The sequence below is a fragment of the Aethalodelphis obliquidens genome, unplaced genomic scaffold (assembly GCF_003676395.1).
Source record: "Aethalodelphis obliquidens isolate GAN/ISIS:26980383/991018 unplaced genomic scaffold, ASM367639v1 scaffold89, whole genome shotgun sequence".
NCBI lineage: Eukaryota > Metazoa > Chordata > Mammalia > Artiodactyla > Delphinidae > Aethalodelphis > Aethalodelphis obliquidens.
Window position 1 is genome coordinate 986924 of NW_020838033.1, and position 16842 is coordinate 1003765.

General features: G+C 57.8%; 1 protein-coding gene across 5 annotated transcripts; it reads right to left on the minus strand.

Moving 5' to 3' along the window:
* Positions 1-94: 94 nt before the first annotated feature.
* On the minus strand, positions 95-16620 carry PDK2 (pyruvate dehydrogenase kinase 2). Of its 5 annotated transcripts, XM_027094761.1 has the most exons (12): positions 16298-16403; positions 14843-14973; positions 14306-14447; positions 7015-7086; positions 6483-6667; positions 5921-6010; positions 5656-5733; positions 3215-3291; positions 3026-3124; positions 2750-2857; positions 1967-2080; positions 95-1166 (listed from the first exon to the last, which is right to left on the minus strand). In XM_027094761.1, the coding sequence occupies exons 3-12, from the start codon at positions 14371-14373 to the stop codon at positions 1026-1028; spliced, it is 1032 nt and encodes a 343-aa protein (XP_026950562.1). In that variant the 5' UTR covers positions 14374-14447; positions 14843-14973; positions 16298-16403; the 3' UTR covers positions 95-1025. The 5 variants fall into 5 exon arrangements, with proteins under 5 accessions (XP_026950562.1, XP_026950560.1, XP_026950563.1 ...); XM_027094759.1 differs by lacking the exon at positions 14843-14973 and having other exon boundaries at positions 16298-16620; XM_027094762.1 differs by lacking the exons at positions 14843-14973; positions 16298-16403 and adding an exon at positions 13658-13730 and having other exon boundaries at positions 14306-14416.
* Between the last annotated feature and the right edge of the window lie 222 nt (positions 16621-16842).

Consider the following 16842-nt stretch of genomic DNA (forward strand, 5'->3'; position numbering starts at 1 on the left):
TCCCGAGCGCGTCATGTGTTGGTCACAGGGGCTGCAGTCTGTATGCGTTTATACGTGAGGATCTCCCTCCCCCAGGAAAGCAGCAGGGCTGCAGTCTCATTCGATCTCCTCTTTACTGTGGATGTCACTGTCACCATCACAGCCACTGGGAGGAGCACACAACTTTAACCCCCTGTGTGCTAAGGGAAAGGGCTATAAAACTAGCTATGTACACACAACGTTCTAGGGAGAAAGCCACCCCAAGCACACGCGGGCACAGTGGGAACTGGGGTCTGGAGCTCGGTGGGGGACCGTGTGTGGCAGGCAGGTGGACGCATGTGAGGACATGCAGGGGAAGGGCTCGGGCGGCGGCAGAAACATCGCTGGGGCTACCTGCAGGCTTCAAGCAGCTTGGCTGGACGGCCAAGCTCTGGGTCCTCCCAGGCTCCTCGGCTTTAGGGGTGAGCCCCAGGTGAGAAACCCCTCCCCCCTAACTTTGACCTTAAACTCAGTGGAGGAAGAGACTGTAGGACCAGGTCCCCAACCAAGGGTCCCCTCCCACTATGCCAGATGTGGCGGGTACCTGGCCCCTTCCTAACACTGACACCAGACCAGGGCCAGGGTACCGGCACGGGCCAAGGGAATAAGGCAAGCAGGGGTGTCCACTTGGAAGGCCAGGGCTGTGGAAGGCAGTGAGGGGGACCTAGGACCCCCAGCAGAGAAGTGGCAGCTCTGGGCTCAGAGAGAAAGAATGCCATGGAAATGTATCTCTGGGACACCCTATCAGGGTGGAGGCATCCCCCAATCCTCAGGCATTGCCCACAGAGACTGGACCCAGGGAGATCCCCTAGGAGTCTCCACAGGGACAGAGATTGGCACTTAGGGGCCACCGCAGACCGGTCACCGCAGTGATTTCCACAGAGACAAGAAGCTGGTCATCAGGGAGAGCCTCCCCCAACCTGGGGTGGGGACAGGGAGGGTCACCATGGTGGCCGGATGCAGAGACAGCAGTCCATCCTCCTGGGCGCAGATGAGTGGGGCGGCCTCTAGCTGACACGGTACGTGGACGTGTTCTTGGGCTCCGTGCTGGGCACACACCAATCGCCGGCCTCCTGGATGGTCTGGTAGTGGCGCCAGGCTGACTTGTTGTAGACGGGCAGGCGTTCCACCGAGTCCGTGGACAGGGCCTGGACGGCATCAGGGTCAGCCTCTCCTGCTTCCCTGCGCCTTGCCCCCTCCTCGGCACACCAGCCTTGCCCCGGTACACTCTGGTGGCCGCTGACTGTGGCCCACATGTTAGCCCAGCCAAGTGCCAGACATGGGCTGAGATGACTAACCCGGAAAGACCCATGAAAGGGTCTGTCCCTTCCGTGGCTCGCTCCTGCCCATTCAAGAAGGCTGTTCACTTAAAGGTCAGGGAGGGATAGGAAGGAGGCTAGGCTCTGTGACCCTGGACAAGGTCACCAGCTCTGGGCCTCAGTCTCCCCCTGAGCTGAATCAGGAGTTCTCTGTGGTCCCCCCTTTCCTTCTTTTTTTTTTTTTTTTGCAGTACGCGGGCCTCTCACTGTTGTGGCCTCTCCCGTTGCGGAGCACAGGCTCCGGACGTGCAGGCTCAGCGGCCACGGCTCACGGGCCCAGCCGCTCCGCGGCATGTGGGATCTTCCCGGACCGGGGCATGAACCCGTGTCCCCTGCATCGGCAGGCGGACTCTCAACCACTGTGCCACCAGGGAAGCGCCCCCCCCACCCCATTTCCTTCTGAGTCTAGCAAGTCAAGGGTTCCCAGAACAGGGTCTTACTCATGCAAACCACAGACTCCCTGAAATTGCCTGCCAACTTAGGAGTGCCTGGTGGCTGGGAACTACAGCTTCGCTCTGATTCTCAGTTTGGAATCAGGAAAAGGTTGGAGGGATGGAAAAGAAACCTAATAACAGGCCCGACCTATCGGCAAACTCCCCCAGCCAGACTCTGCAGGCAGGGGCACTCACCTTGAGATAGATGACAGCGTCGGTCCCAAAGCCCTCCATGGAGAAGAGCTGCAGGTCCCCCTGGAAGTACTTGGCATACAGGCGGGAAATAGGGAGCCCATACCCGAAGCCAGCCTGCAAGGGGGTGAGAAGGGAGCGTGAGGAGACACTGGCCCTGGGCTTCCTGGAACTGCAGGGACCCGATGTGCTGAGTGAGGAGGGCCAAGCTGGGGTCGTGCACGGGGACTCCCAGAACTGGGGTGGGGAGGGGACATGAGAAAGGGACAGCTCTGAGGCAAGGTGGGGACCGTGGGATAAAGGAAATCAGTCTGGCAGAGGGAGGAAGGCTGTGGAGCATGGGGCGGGTGGGGAGCAGTAAGCAGGGCAGGGAGAGGGGCTCGGGACTGGTAGCCAGGGGTCTGGGCAGGTCACGGGACACCTCTCTGTCTCAATTTCCCACACCCAGCTCTGCCTACTCTGCTGGGAACGGACAGGGAGGTGTTGGTAAGCTGAACAACTCCAAGAGAGAGGTAGTTACTTGTGGAGAGAGAGAGGGGAAGGGAGAGTTGAGCAACAGTGACAGACAGAAGACACCCACAGATAGGTAGGTAGGTACAGGCTGGGAGAGACAGGAAGAGCAGGGAGGCCCAGACTCAGACTCACACACAGCCACACAAGGACGGAGGGACCATGGGAGGTAGGGAAGCGAGAGATAGGCAAGAGTGACAATTTGATAAGAGACCCGAAGGCCAACAGGCATCCTTCAGGAGGCCAGTGGGGGGAGCCAGAGAGAAGCCGTCTCACCAGTGGGGTTCCCCCGGTGCCAGGCTGAGGCGTGGGGGCCGTGGAGTACATGTAGCTGAAGAGGCGCTCAATCTTCCTCAAGGGAACACCCCCACCTCGGTCACTCATCTGGGGGATGTGGGACATGTCAGGGTCTCCAGACCTCAGTTCTCTCCACACCCCACCCGACCTTCTCAGATCTTCCTCACCCCCAGGGGCTTCCCTCAGCCCATCTCCTGGCAGGAGGGAAGTCTCCACACCACTGCTCTCTGGTCCCCAAAGTCAAGGGTCACATACTTTGATGGAAAGATCTTCCTCGCCCAAGGCCACCATGACCTTGAGAGGTGGGAGAGTGAGGCTGGATTCATGGCTTTCCACAGTCGCTCGCATGGCATTCTGTGGTGGAAAAGGGGTAAGACACAGTGAGAGCAACCTAGACCCCACCACTCCCACCCCCCACAAAGGACCATCCCCCAGCCTCCTCACCTTGAAGAGTTCAAAAAGCATGTGGTAGAGGTGGGAGGGGACATAGACCATGTGAATTGGCTGTTTGGAGTTGGATGCTGCCAGGGAAGTCCAAACCACAGATCAGGAAATTGTCAGGAGGTCAGCATTCAGCATTCATTCACCAGCATCCAGCACCCAGCACTCAACCACCAACCACTGTCCCTCCATCGTCCATCCATCTGCTCATTCGTTCATCCGTCTAGCCATTCATTCAGTGTCCATTCATCCATCTCTCTCTCTGTATAATATCCATCCACTGTACAGTGTCTGTCTGTCCGTCCAGCCATCCATTATCCATCCATTCATAGTCATATCCATTCAATATCTATTCGTTCCTCTATCTACCCATTCGATGTCCATCCAACCATCCAATTGTCCCTCGATCTATGTATCTGTTCAAACATCTTTCCCATCTATCCATTCATTCAAAGTACAGATCCATCCTCCCATTCATCCACTGTTTATCTACCCATCTATCCATCATTCATCCACCCAAATAACATCTGTCTATCCTAAATGTAGCCCACTAGCGTTCACCTTGATACCAGAATCCCCTGTAGAGCCTCTTCACCCAGAGGAGAGGGGAGGGGGCTGCCCAGGTGATTTTGACACCAGCATCCTACTTCCCAAGAATCACTCTATCCTGGAGAGTTTTCTTGGTTTTATAGACCGAGTGTCTCTTCCTGGTGCCTGGCACAGAGCTTTGCATGTAGCAGCAGCTCAATAAATGTGCAGTGGATCAATGAAGGAAGGAAACTCGGGCCCTGTGCTGAGCAGTGGAGACATAAAGTTGAATAAAATTCAATCCTACCCTCTCAGAAATTCAAGTCTAGACAGAGAAACGCACAACTGACTTTCACATTAGGTGTTGTACCCAGAGCTGTGTGCTAGGCCCTGGGCTTGACCCCAGGGATCCTGAAGTAAAGCGGCCTGTCTCTGCCCTTTGGTTTCCGCCAAGTAATGCAAACAGTGCAATTCAGAGGCACACCTGGGGCAGGCGGTGCCTAACTCTTCCTGGGAAGTCCGGGAAGGCTTTTCAGAGGAGGTGGACTTGATCCAGGTCTTAAGGAAAGACTAGGATGTGGGCAGTGCGACTTCCAGGCACAGAGGCATGAACACCTCAGGTTTCTGGCCCACAGGCCAGGGTGGCTGAGGAGCAGGTGGGTGGAGGGGAGGGTAGAGGCCCTGATCCTCCTCACCCCTCCACCTCCAAGGTATTTATCCAGTTCACCCCCTTCTTTTCCTCTCTGCTGCCTTCCCTTCCCCTTGCCTGAATCTGCAATGACCTCCTAACTGGTCTTCCTGTGTCCTCTCCTGCCTCCTCCAACCTCTAAATATCTTTTTTTTTTCTTTCATATTTATTTGGTTGCACTGGGTCTTCGTTTTGGCAGGTGGGCTCTTTAGTTGCGGCTCATAGGCTCCTTAGTTGCGACATGCATGTGGGATCTAGTTCCCTGACCAGGGATCGAACCTGGGCCCCCTGCATTGGAAGCACGGAGTCTTAACCATTGTGCCGCCAGGGAAGGCCCCTCTAAGTATCTTTAGAATGTTACTCAGATCCTGTCATCACCGTGCTTCAAACCTCCGGTGGCTTTTCTGCTGTTCTCAAAATCCCAGCTCCTGTCTGTGGTCCACTGGCCCTGCATGCCTAGCCTCTCTCCCACCCATCACCCCTTTAATCTCCTAACCCCACCACACTGTTCCTTCTGGTCCTTGACTACCCCATCCAAAGTAGGACCCTTGTAGCCATCCTCTTGTATCCGTTATTCCCTTTCTTCTTTTAGTAACAGATGCCTCCCTCCCCTGAAGTTTTGACTAGCACGTGACTACCCAGCTAGAGACTAAATTCCCAGCCTCCCTTGCAGCTGGGAGACTTAGGAAAGTGCTGTGTTCAGCTCTTAGGCCCTGCCTTCTCCATCCTCTTTCCCCTTCTCCAGGCTGGAACTGAGACGTGAGGGTGGGTAGCCAGCTTTAACCATTCTACCCCAGGGGCTGGGGAGAGGGAAACCTCTCTCTCAAATTAAACCAGTTTTTGGATTTTGGGAAGACAGCCAAACTCACATCCCACCTAATACACTGCTCCTATCCATCACTGTCACGTTACCCCATTGTGTTTCCTTCCTGTCACTTATCATGACCTGAAGTTATCTTGTTTGTTATTTGTTCATTGGTTAAAGGTCCCATTCCCCAACCTCCCCAGTACCGAGAATGGAAGCTCCGTGGGAACGGGGACCTTGCCTGTTGTGTTTACTGCTTAATAAAATATTTACCAGATAAATTAATAATAATAATACAATAATAGCTCTGCTTCTCCCTCATCCAGGTAACAGTTCATTTCCTGAGTCCCACCTCACTTTCCTCTCCCATGTGCCCAGCGCTTAGACAGACAGACAGGCAGACACACAGCCTCGCTCCCTCACCATTGATCTCCTGGATCTCCAGGTCAGGTGAGGCCATGTAATACTTGTCACACAGGAGCTTGGCCATGTCGTAGGCATCTGAGAGAAGAGCGGGGTCATCAGGGAATGGGGTGACCTCTCCCCAGCAGGCAGTCCTCTTGGCACCAACACTGAACCCATGGGGACGTGGCCCCCACCCACTGGGGAATGGGTCACTGTCTGGCCAGGTAAGACTGGGGGATCACTGGGGCTCCTCTGTGGGCCAGGCACGGTGGGGACAGCTCACCTTTCACCACCTCAGAGACGCTGCAGTTGGGGTCGATGCTGCCGATGTGTTTGGGGTGGGCTGGGTTGGTGCTGCCGTCAAAGATCAAGGCTGCGGGCGGGGAGGGCGGGCGCGGTTAGCGGGGCCACACAACCCCAGCGCTCCCTCCCCCCCTCCCCCCGTTCTCCAGTGCTCCACCTCTACTTCTGACACTTCTGACCCTGATGCCGCACCCCCCCCACCCTCTCTCCCCTGACCCCTGACCCCTCCAGCCCTGGCCCAGGCCAGTCTTGGACCTTTGTAGGCCTGAAGCAAGTCTTCTCAGAAGTTTCCTCCCCATACATTCTACGTTATATTTAGTCTTCTCTTTTGCTATACATTTAAAAATAATTTTTACCTTCTTCTGTAATTAATGACTGGCTACGATTTCTCAACAATCATAGTTAATACTCCTGGAGTAAGAAACACCAGACAACCACCTGTGTCCTAACGTAAAGAAAATTTTACGAACGCCGCGTAAAGAGGCGACGCGGTTTTGCCTTCTGTAAACATGCGAACAGCGACCGGCCCCGCGCCCGCTCACTGTGCTGGTTGATCAGCATGCGGATGGAGATGCGGCTGAGGTAGAAGCGGTCCAGGAAGTACTGGATGTTCTGGTTGGAGACGGGGTCGTCGCCGTAGGCGTCCTTGTACTCCAGCACGCCCTGCGCCATGGTGGGCACCACGTCATTGTGGCGGTTCCGGATGGTGACCAGGGCGTCGGTGAACCTGCGATGGGGGTACACGTTGGCCCTCACCCTGCCCCAGCCCTGGGACACCCTCAGAAGCACCCCGCTTCTCTCCATGGTGCCTTCACCCACTCGACTCTCCCCAGCCCACTCCTCCGGAAGCCCACCCCAAATCTCCCACCGCCTGCCTGACGGCCTGGGAGCTCCACAGGGGCGGGGCCTGGGTCCCCCCATCAGACTCAGGGCACACCAAGGATCGGGGGCTGTCTGCCCCCTCAGACTGGACAACCCTGAGGGTGGGGGCATTTCCTTCATCCCGCTGGCATTTCTGCCCCCGGGGCCGTGGCCCACACCTGCCCTCCCGCCCCCAGCCGAGGCCTCACTCACTGGCTCAGGGTCCGATGGTCCTCAGGGTCCTTGTCCAGGAACTCCATGATGTCCAGGAGACTCTGGACATACCTGTGTGCGGGAGGGGGCGGGGGACGCCTCAGCCCCAGGCCGGGCCCCGGCACACCCGATTCTGCTGACCCTGCTTCTGTCCTGCGCCTCCAGTGGGCGCCGCCCAGAGCTGGGCCGCGTGGGTTCTCTCACTCTGCTCCCTCCGTACGTGAGTCTCCCCAACGACACCGCGAGTTATGCAAGAAAGTCTCTAATTTGTTGGTACCTAGAGCGCCTCTGCTTGACATCCTAGAATACCAGTCCTCAAAGGGTGACTGAGGTGACCACCCCACCCACAGGTCTCCCGGATTAGGAGACTGAGGCCCAGACCGGAGAGGGGCCTTGCCCGAGACCAGCAGTGAGGGCAGGCTGGGGCGAGGCACTTAGCTCCCCAGGGCCCGTCGTGGAAGCAGATCTTAGTGTTTGTCCCGCAGGGTTGTTTCTGCATCCCACGGGCACGGGGGCAGAGTGGCCAGCCCAGAGCTCTCCCAGAGCAGGGGTTCAGGGAGGCCCAGAGCGCTCCCAGAGCAGGGGTTCCGGGAGGAAGATGACAGCCTTATACTCCCGACTCCAGGCACCAGGAGCTGTGCAGGCTCCTAGGGAACTGGATTGTAAATGGTGGGTGGGAAGGACTCGGGGTGGGGTGGGCATGCCCAGCTCTGACACTGGGTAGGGCTGGGGCCCACGGAGAGCCTGAAGCGACCCGGGCTGCCCAGATGGTGCCAACCTGGAGCCACTGTCCCCCCCGCCCCTACTGCGAGGCAGGACGCCACTGCTTCCCTGCTAACGCCTCAGCCCGCGACAGCCCATTCTCCTGGGGAAGGCGGAGAGCTGAGCCTCTCTCCGGCAGAAACACTTCCAGCCGGCAGGAAGGAGGGGCCACCGAGAGCTCTGACCGGGGCGGGGGGGGGGGGGGGGCCCCCGGGGGCCAAGGCGGGGGGGGGGGGGGGGGGGGAGGGCCCCCGGGGCCTAACAGTGTCTCTAGAAGAGGCCCCCACCACAGTCGGAAGCATTCCCAGGTACACAGTGCTTTGACCCTGACAGGTAAGAACGGCAGTAATTAGCCCCATTTCACAGTCTCCTCAACTGAGGCCTGAAGCAGCTCCACAGCTGGGAGGTAGTATAGTGAAGACCGGCCTCCAGCGCACCTGCCACTGTACAGTGCTGGCTGCTCGAGGTGCTCAGCCCGTGGGGCCTGCGGTTCCCTCTGCCTGGAGTGCCCTGCCCCCTCCACCCACTAGCTGCTACTCTCCCCTCTGCTGCTTAAACCAGTAGAGAAGAGGGTAAAAGGGCTAGCTTTGAAGCTGGCTCTGCCGAGTTCCTGGCTGGGTTTTTCCACTTTGAGCTGCGTGGCTCTGGGTAAGTCATGGAACCTCTCTGGGCCTGAGTTTCCTCATCAGAAAAGGAAGGGTTTTGGACCTACTGCTGTCACTGCTTTCTGGTGAGAATTAAATGTGATAATTAACACGGTGCCCAGCAAACAGTGAGCACTCTCTAAACGTTTGCTCTTGTTTCGAACAGTGGTTCAGACACTGTCAACAGCTGAGTGCACCCTCTGGGTCCCCAGGCGGCACACGACACACTTCTCCTGGTTGTACTGGGCAAAGACTCGGAATCACACCATGTCTGAATCTGTCACGCTCTGGACGGCCACTGATGGCAGGAATGGGGCCGTGCTCGCCCTGCTGCGCCTGCCTGCCCTCCCCACCCAGGGCCCGGCACGACGCCTGGCAAGAGGTGGCGTAGTCACTGGTAGGCGGAGCCGACAGCAGAGGAGATCAGCTCCCCCTCAGTACCCCCGCAGCCCCAGCAGACAGAGCGGCCCTCCTTCGGCCTCACCGCAGGCTCCCTGGAGAATAAGAACAGACGACACTTACCCAGTGACTGTTAGAGCTCAGAGTCTACACAAGGTCTCTCATCTCCCAGCAGCCTTCATGAGCATGTGGTATTTCCCCCCTTTTGCAGACAAGGAAACCAGCTCAGAGAGGGCAGGTAATATGCCCCAGGCCACACAGTAAGCATTCGCGCTGGGATTCCAACCCAGGTCTGTCTGATGCCAAGTCTACACCACACGGTCAAGTGCTCACTGTCTACACCGGTCCCAACAGCGATGCTGATGGTGAAGGCGGCCCAGCATCTACTGGCGCCGGCCTTGTGCCAGGGCTCTGCTCTGTGTTCCCCTACTTTGACCTCCACAGTGACCCTGTGTATTGTGGGGGTGCTACCGCTAGACCCATTTTACAGATGAGGAAGTTAACATGCAGAGCTGGGATCCTCTCTCACAGGCCTGTGTTATCCCTCATTCCTTGACCACACCCAGAAGAAAGCGTCAGGCTCATGGGATTCTTAGAGGGAGAGGGGATTTGGGAGGAGAACCTGCGAGTATGCAATGGTGGGGACAGGCAGAGAGAGGAGAGCGAGGAGACCAGCTGAGGGGTGGGGGCCCTGGAACCCCTTCCCAAGACCCTGGGGTAAGCAGAGAGAGCTAGGGGCCCCTGACCAGCTTGGCCAGGAGCGGGGGCGAGGGTAGGGTGAGCGCTCTCGCTGCGGGCCCCGCCCCTCTGGGGCTGCCTAATGAACCATAGGGCGCTGTCACGTGGCCAGTGAAGTAGAACAAAGGGCACCAGGATGGACTGGCAACGAGCAGCGCCTGCGGGCAGGGCTCTGGGGAGAGCGGCAGCCTCGGGCCTCCGTCTCCTGACTGTGAAGCAGGGTTTAGAATCCCTGCCTGCCCCCCTCGCAGGGCCATTCCTTCAGGGCAGTGGTCCTGAGTGTACTCTTGGAAGGAAGAGGAGAGGATGACAAAGATTCTCCCAGGGGAACCTTGACTCTGGCCTGAAGCCCCCCAAGGGCCTGGCAGACCAGACCTCAGCCCTGGGCCAGATCTTGGTCCTAAACAGGGAAAGACGCTGGGGAAGGAGTGACGCTGGCTCCTGGGCTGCCCACCCCCGAGGGCCAGAGAAAGAGCTGGGCTTGGACACTGGTCTGGACCAGTGGTGCAATGACAGATGTGCAGCCTGCCCTGGGCCTGGCAGAGCAGGCACTGGGGCCAATGTGACGCCCTAGGGAAGGCCTGGCCTGCCGACCCCAACAGTAAACAAGGCCGCCCAGGACTTCCTGGGTGAGATCTAGAGCTTCCTTCCCCTCCCCTCCACCGAGGTAATGTGGAAGCCCCAAACCGTGCCTCTGGGGCTTTCCAGCCATTCCAGAGCCCTGGATTTAGGAGCTGGGAGTGGAAAACGGAGAGAGGAGGGAGCGAGACAGCGTGTGTGTGTGTGTGTGGGTGCGCGTGTGAGTGCGCGCGCGCGTCTGTGTGAGCGTGGGTGTGTGAGCGCACGCGTGTGTGAGCGTGGGTGTGAGCATGTGTGTGCGTGTGCGCTTGTGTGTGTGGGTGCGCGTGTGTGAGTGTGAGCGTGTGTGTGTGCGCGCGTGTGTGACCGTGTGAGCGTGGGTGTCGGAATGAGTGCCCGGCAGCTGGGGAGGAGGCGTGTGCAGCCTTGCGTGGGGGCAGAGGAGTGGTAAGCATGTGTGAGTCTGGGCGCCTGCGGGTGTGTGTGCACCACGTACTAGTGTCCACAGACGCTGGGGACCAGGGGTGTGAACAAGGCAAAGGCCCTGCGAGGAGGGGAGAGGGGGCAGACGTGTCCTCCATCTATCTGGAAGCTGCTTGTGGAGGGGTGATGGGCACAGCCCTGAGCCAGGCCGACCTGGGTCCCATTGCTGGCGGTGCCACTCAGGTTCCCGTGTGTGAAGTGGGCTTCGTAGCAGCAGGCGCGGATTAGAGGAGACGATGCTGGTGCCCGGTCTCCATTCTGATTACCTAAGTGGTGGCTGAGGGATTCAATGGCAGGGTTTGGCCCTGGGCGCCCGGAACCTGTGAGGTGGTCATTCTTTTCAAGGGCAAGGACTGGGTTTGGGGTCTACATACTTGCTGACGCAAGAGAAGTTCATAGAAGGTGCTGGTGATACCCCCTGCCACCCCCTTCCCTGCAGCCCTGCCAAGGCTCTACTGGTGACAGGAGGGACTCGCTGTCGTTTGATTCTACTCTGCAGTCATCACTCAACCCTCCCTTTTCTCGAAGTACATCCCCACCGACTCCACGCCCTTCCTCAGGCTGTCTTTCTCTCCTGAGAGGAGGCAAGGTTACCCCTCTGTGCCCCCACAATACTAGCCATCAAACCCTCTCTGTAAAGAACATCTACTTTCCCACTGACTTGCTCTGCGAGCTTAGAAATCTCTGACTCCTGGTCACTGTCCCAGAACGCGGTTCTCTCCTTTCCCTTCAGGAACGCAGCCTCCAGATCACACAGCCTGGGCTGGGATCCTGGCTCTGCCAGTTATTACCTGAATGAGCTCAGACAAGTTTCTTACTCTCTCTGAACCTCAGTTTCCTCGTCTACAAAATGGGGATAAGAACAAGGCCTACTTCATCAGGCTGTTTTGAAGTTAAATGAGTTAATACGTGGACACGCTTAGAACGGCTCCAGGCATGTCTGCTTCTGTCATCGTCATCATTATTATTACTACGCTGTGAAGAGAACCTCTGCCACAGCACATCGTCTTTGTCCCGGAGGTGCTGTTGCCAGAAGCTCGCAGACATCACTCACGCTTAGAGAGTTCCGTGTACTTTCACATCCAGCAGTGGCATCTGACCCTTAGCAACAGAACGGATCCCCATTTTACAGATGAGGAAGCCGAGGCTCAGAGGGGCCACGTGGTTGACCAAACATTAAGTGTCTAGCAAGCAGCAAAGCCAAGCCTCAGAGTCAGGCATGCCGGCGCCACCACCCAGGGCTTTCCTCTACCTTCCAGTCACTTCCAAAACAGGTTCCCACAACACCAAGTCTGTCCGGTTGAAATAATACATCAGGTTTGTTTAGAGCCAGGAATTCTCCACTTGCCCACAGTGATTCCTGCCTGGAACCTTTCCCCAGCTGAATAGAAACTCCATTAGCTGTTGCCACAGATTAACTATTACCTCTGCTCCTCCAGAGAGCAGGTGCTCAGGGCTTGTCCATTTCCAAAGGGGAGGTTTTGCTCCTCACTCATCAGACTCTGAGGCTAGCGGGCCTCTTGCCAGGCTCTCTGATAGGTCGTCCCCCTCCTCTCCTGCAAACTCTACCCACCTCCACCGCCTCCATCATCCAAGCTGGCAAGGGGGTTCCCCCAGATAGGGAGGTCTGCCCTCTCTCACAGGCAGCCGCCTCAGAGAGTCCTTCCTTCCCTCAGACCACAGTCTCTCTTGCTGCAGCTGATGCCCATTCTCTGGGAACAGTCTCAGCAGGCCGTCTCTTCAGTGTGTCAGCACACTCTAGCAATACCTTGGCCTGCTCCCCTCTAAGTGAGTCATGCACTGGGAAGTCTTCCCTTTTGTCTAACTTCACTCCCTCCTGCTGCTGCTGGACATTACTTCCCAGCTCTGAGGGAAGAAAAACGTCAGGCCAAGCCCCCCGACACGTGTAACCGCGTTTCAGGAAGGGACTCTGGGGGCCTCGGGGGCATCGCGGGCAGTTCAGCAGCTCCCTGCCCTCCCTCCCCACATCCCCTGACTCTTCTAGGAACACGGTGTCCAGGGAGGGGCCCGGAGTCAGGGACCAGCTGGAGAGGCAGCCAGGTGACTCAGCCGGAGGAGGGCTGGGGAGAACAGATGGTACCTTCCGTCCCTCCCCATGCCTTCCACACTGCCCGATGGCAGGAAATGCCAGTTGGCTCAGAGGTCTTGGACCTCTAAGGGACAGGGCCCAGCGAGGGGTGACCTTGTTGGGCCACATGCAAATCAGGCTCTGCCCTCTGTCCCCCCGTCCACCTTCACCGCTTGCAGTAACAGCACTGTATCCACAAAGTGAGCGCTCAGATGCCCCAGCCGGGCCCTCTCCGGCCTCTGCACCTTTGCACAAGCAGTTCCTTTGGCCTGGAATGCCCTTCCCTCCCTTCTAGGTCAGGGTTCAGTTAGGCACCCTGTAAGGCCAAGTGACACGTCACCTCCTCTCTGCGTCCATTTCAACTGCCCCACAACTTTCTGATTCAACTGAAATTCACTGTGCACACATCATGTACCTGGTCCTTCCTTACCTTCTCCTCATTTAATTAGAGTAAGTCACGCATATGCATATTCATGCATAGAAAAAAGCTGGAAGGGCACCAATAAAGGGCACTTACAAAACCTTAACAGTGTGTGGTTAAGGGGTGGAGGGTAGTGGTTGGCATTCCCTTTTATCTACTTTTCTGTGTTCTCCAGGTGTCAACGTGAACATGTCATACTTCCGCAACGAGGGGCAAAAACCCAATCAATGTTATTTTAAAATAATACTTCGCTTTTAATTTAAATAGAGCTAACTTTTCAGCGGCTTCCTGCTCCTGCCACTGTGTAGCTCTTAGCTTGCCCTCTTCTACTCCCCCCGTGCGATCACAGGCTCCCTGAGGGCCGCTGCTGCCTGTTTAACCTAACACGGCACTGGGCTCGAAGTAGGTGCGGATGCCGCGAATCCGAAAGGAAACCACAGTCACACCACACCTGCCACCGCCAGAAGCAAGGGCAAGATTTCTGCACACACGCCACTGAAGATCAGCCATGATGACGCATTTACATACCCAGTTACACAGCAAATTCTTGCTCCTTCTCCATGTGACTGGCCTCTGGCTAATGGCATTCAGGTACTTATCCCTGGACAGAGTTTCTGAGTAAACTTCACTGAGGATTTCTCTCTGCTACTGCTGCTCTGTGCAATAAACCTTTGGTCTTTGCCCATCCAAAGCTCTCTGGAGTTGGTACTGAGCCATCCTTGCATCTATTCCAGTGTTTTCCAGCATCCAAAACACGCTGACGTGTTTGGATTATATAATTTGAAGGTTAGCTTCTTCCGGTGTCTGCTTCCCACAAAGTTGCCTCAGGTAAATACTACCCAACAGGTGCCAGATTTTCAGGACCAGGGCTGGTGGCAAATGCCGACATTAGCCTGATTTGGGTTTGGGGCTGTGAAAATGATGATTTCCTAGGTGGATCCTGTGTTTCCAGAGAACGGAGGGTGGTGAGTATAGGGCTGTGTCCCCTAGACATGGAGGCCACGAGCTTGATCTGAGTCCCTGCTCTGGCCTAACATTCCCACTTGACCGCAGGAACCCCCCTACCTCTCGGAGTCCCTGTGCCTCTCCTCTTTCCCCGCCTCCCTCAAGGTTCCTGGGAGCAGGGGGCATCTGACAATGCGGTGGGAGGTGCGGGGACCTATTCAGGGGTCTCACCAGCTCTGTACCAGCTGCACCGAGGGTGTGCTCAGCACCCGGTCGGGAAGCAGGTTGATTTCTTTCATGATGTTGGCCAGGCGCACGGGCAACTCCTGCCTGAGGAAGGTGAATGAGGTTTTCTCACAGGCATTGCTGGACCCTGGTGGGAGAGGGAAGGGTGAGCTCACAGAGTTACAAAGCACTGGAGCCAGAGGACATCTTGGGGGTGGGGGCGGGGTCAGGTCACTACATCCTTTATTTCCTTGAGGGTTCAGAAGAGAAGAGATGGAGGCATGGGACAAGGAGTCTTTCCTGACCCCGCCCCCTGCACTGACCACCACACCACCCAGCCTAACCCTTAGAGAGGTTGCATCCTCTCCTCACCCCCAGCTGAACCCTGCTTGCCTTCAACCACAGGGAAAAGGGCCACCCTGGGCCCACAGGGAGCTGCCTCCAGCCCAAGTTATTCACTTCTCTTTCTTTCCCTCCTAGTAGATACTCACTTCGGGGGGGTTGATCCAGGTGGGCAGAAGGGCCTGGGAAATCCATCCCTACCTTGGGATGAGCTCCCTCTGGCTGAGGGGAGCTATGCTCGGACCACCGCAGCTGCAGGGTCCCAGTGTCATCTCTGGCCCAGCTGGTCTTTATGCCCACTGTAGAGCTGCCCTATGTTAATGCCCGCCCACCTGTGAGGTAGACAGGGCCTGAGAACCGGGGCCCAAATACTTTGATCCTTGGTCTGGCTTGAAAATGAAGAGGGAGTAGAGGACTGAATGAGGCCATGGCCTAGAGTCAGGAAACCTGGGTTCTAAGTCCAGGTTCCGCTTTTAACTGTCATCCAGTGCATGTCACCATCCTTCTGAAGGTCTGTTTCCCTCACTGAACTCCAAGTGGGGGACCAAACTCTACTGTGAGCCCCTCCCTCCTGTGACAGTTCTGTTAACTGGGGTCCAGTCTGGACTGGACAGATGCTGGGGGCTGGGAGTGGGCTCAGGAGGCTTTCCTACATGGGCGGAGCTCAAACAGGGAGGGGGTAGGCGGACAAGTCTTGGGGAACAGATGCCCTGTATCATGGCTGCCACCTCCCCGCCCCGTCCCACCAGTGACACAGCTGTAACCTAAGCCAGGCTCTGTCTCCTCAACTCTTGAGAGACCCGGGCAACCCCCCCTGATCTCCAGCTGGCACCATGTGTGAACAGACAGGGTCCACACAATGCCTGTTTCAGTCCCGACGTTGGCACAGCCCTGCCACCCCCAGAACACTGATGGTAGGCGACCCTGGCCCAGGATCCCAGGGGGGCAGCCAAGGATGGGTAGGTACAAGCTACCTGGCTCCATCTCATGGTGCCCCGGACCCCTGCCCAGCTGGGGTAAGGCGGCCAGGCCACAGCAGATGTGATCTGCAAGTGTCCTTGCCCTCTAGGACAGCTGGGAGCCAGCTCCTTCAGTGCGCAGAGGTGGACCGGCCAGGGCCTCACTCCTGTTGACTCATCTGAGAGAGCCCCCTCCCCCAAACGACCCCTCCGCGCCCACCCCCGCGCAGGTCTCCTTCCAGATGGCTGCGCCTCCCAGTGCTGCCTTGTTACCCCCACCAGCATCCCCCTCATCTCCTCTCTGACCTTCACTTTTAGAGTCGCCAGGACAACCCCCAGTAACCCTTTAGTGCCTGGTTACACCCTCCTGCTCCAACGTCACCGCCTCACTGCCCCTTCCTCTCCAAGACCCCTCACAAAGCCCGGGAAGACATCTTGGACCCTTCTTTCTCAGTGCCCCCCCCCCTTCCTGCTAACAGTTCAGTCTCTTCAGTAACGGTGCCCTTAACCCTTTCAAGCCCGGCGGCCGGCCCCTTCCTCCCCGTTAACCCTTTCCTGTCTGGACCCCTGCAAGCAAACCTTCCCTGTCACTCGGCCTCCCTTACTCTCCTCGTTAATCCTTCATGGCCAGGACTCCTTCACTCCACCTCCACCCCCCGCGGGCCCTCGCTGCCAGCCGCCTCCCGCCCACTTGTACCGAAGTCCAGAAACTGCTTCATGGAGAGCGGGGACGGGGAGAACTTGCTGAAGTGCTCGATGTACTTGGGCGCCCCTGCCAGGGACGCATTCTTCAGCAGCGCGCGGACCCAGCGCATGGCGGCGGCGGCGGCCGCGCCTCGGGCTCGGGCTCCGGTCCCCGCCCGGGTAGCGCTGGCGCTCCGTTCGGCCCAGGTGGGCCCAGCGCCGCAGCAGCCGCCTACACCCCACCCTGGCCCTGACGGGTCTCCGAATCCCGGCCAATCGGCTCGTCGCGGCGCCCCGACGTTGCCAATGGCGGCTCACAAACAACTCCGGGAGAGCCAGTAGCCTCTCGCCCCGGCACGTGGCTGCCCCTGGGCCCACCCCCTTAACACGTTGTTTACCCGGAGCGGCCTGGTGTTTTCGAGAGGCCTCGCCGAGAGCCCGCCTCCCGGGCGTCACCACGCGCTTTCCTCCTCTGCGCCTAGCCCGGGTTAACCCCTCCCTCCCCAGAGGCCCGTTATTCCCTTTCCTCTTACACTCCTTCCTTTCCCCGCTCCCTCC

Bases quoted from the DNA above. Each gene is read 5' to 3' on its own strand.
- PDK2 (XM_027094759.1), bottom strand. From the start codon at position 16,415: ATGCGCTGGGTCCGCGCGCTGCTGAAGAATGCGTCCCTGGCAGGGGCG. The intron at 5,734-5,920 runs GTGAGCTGTCCC...CTCTTCTCTCAG, and splicing joins CGTCTCTGAGGTGGTGAAAG to ATGCCTACGACATGGCCAAG. The intron at 3,125-3,214 runs GTGAGGAGGCTG...TTTCCACCACAG, and splicing joins TGCTTTTTGAACTCTTCAAG to AATGCCATGCGAGCGACTGT.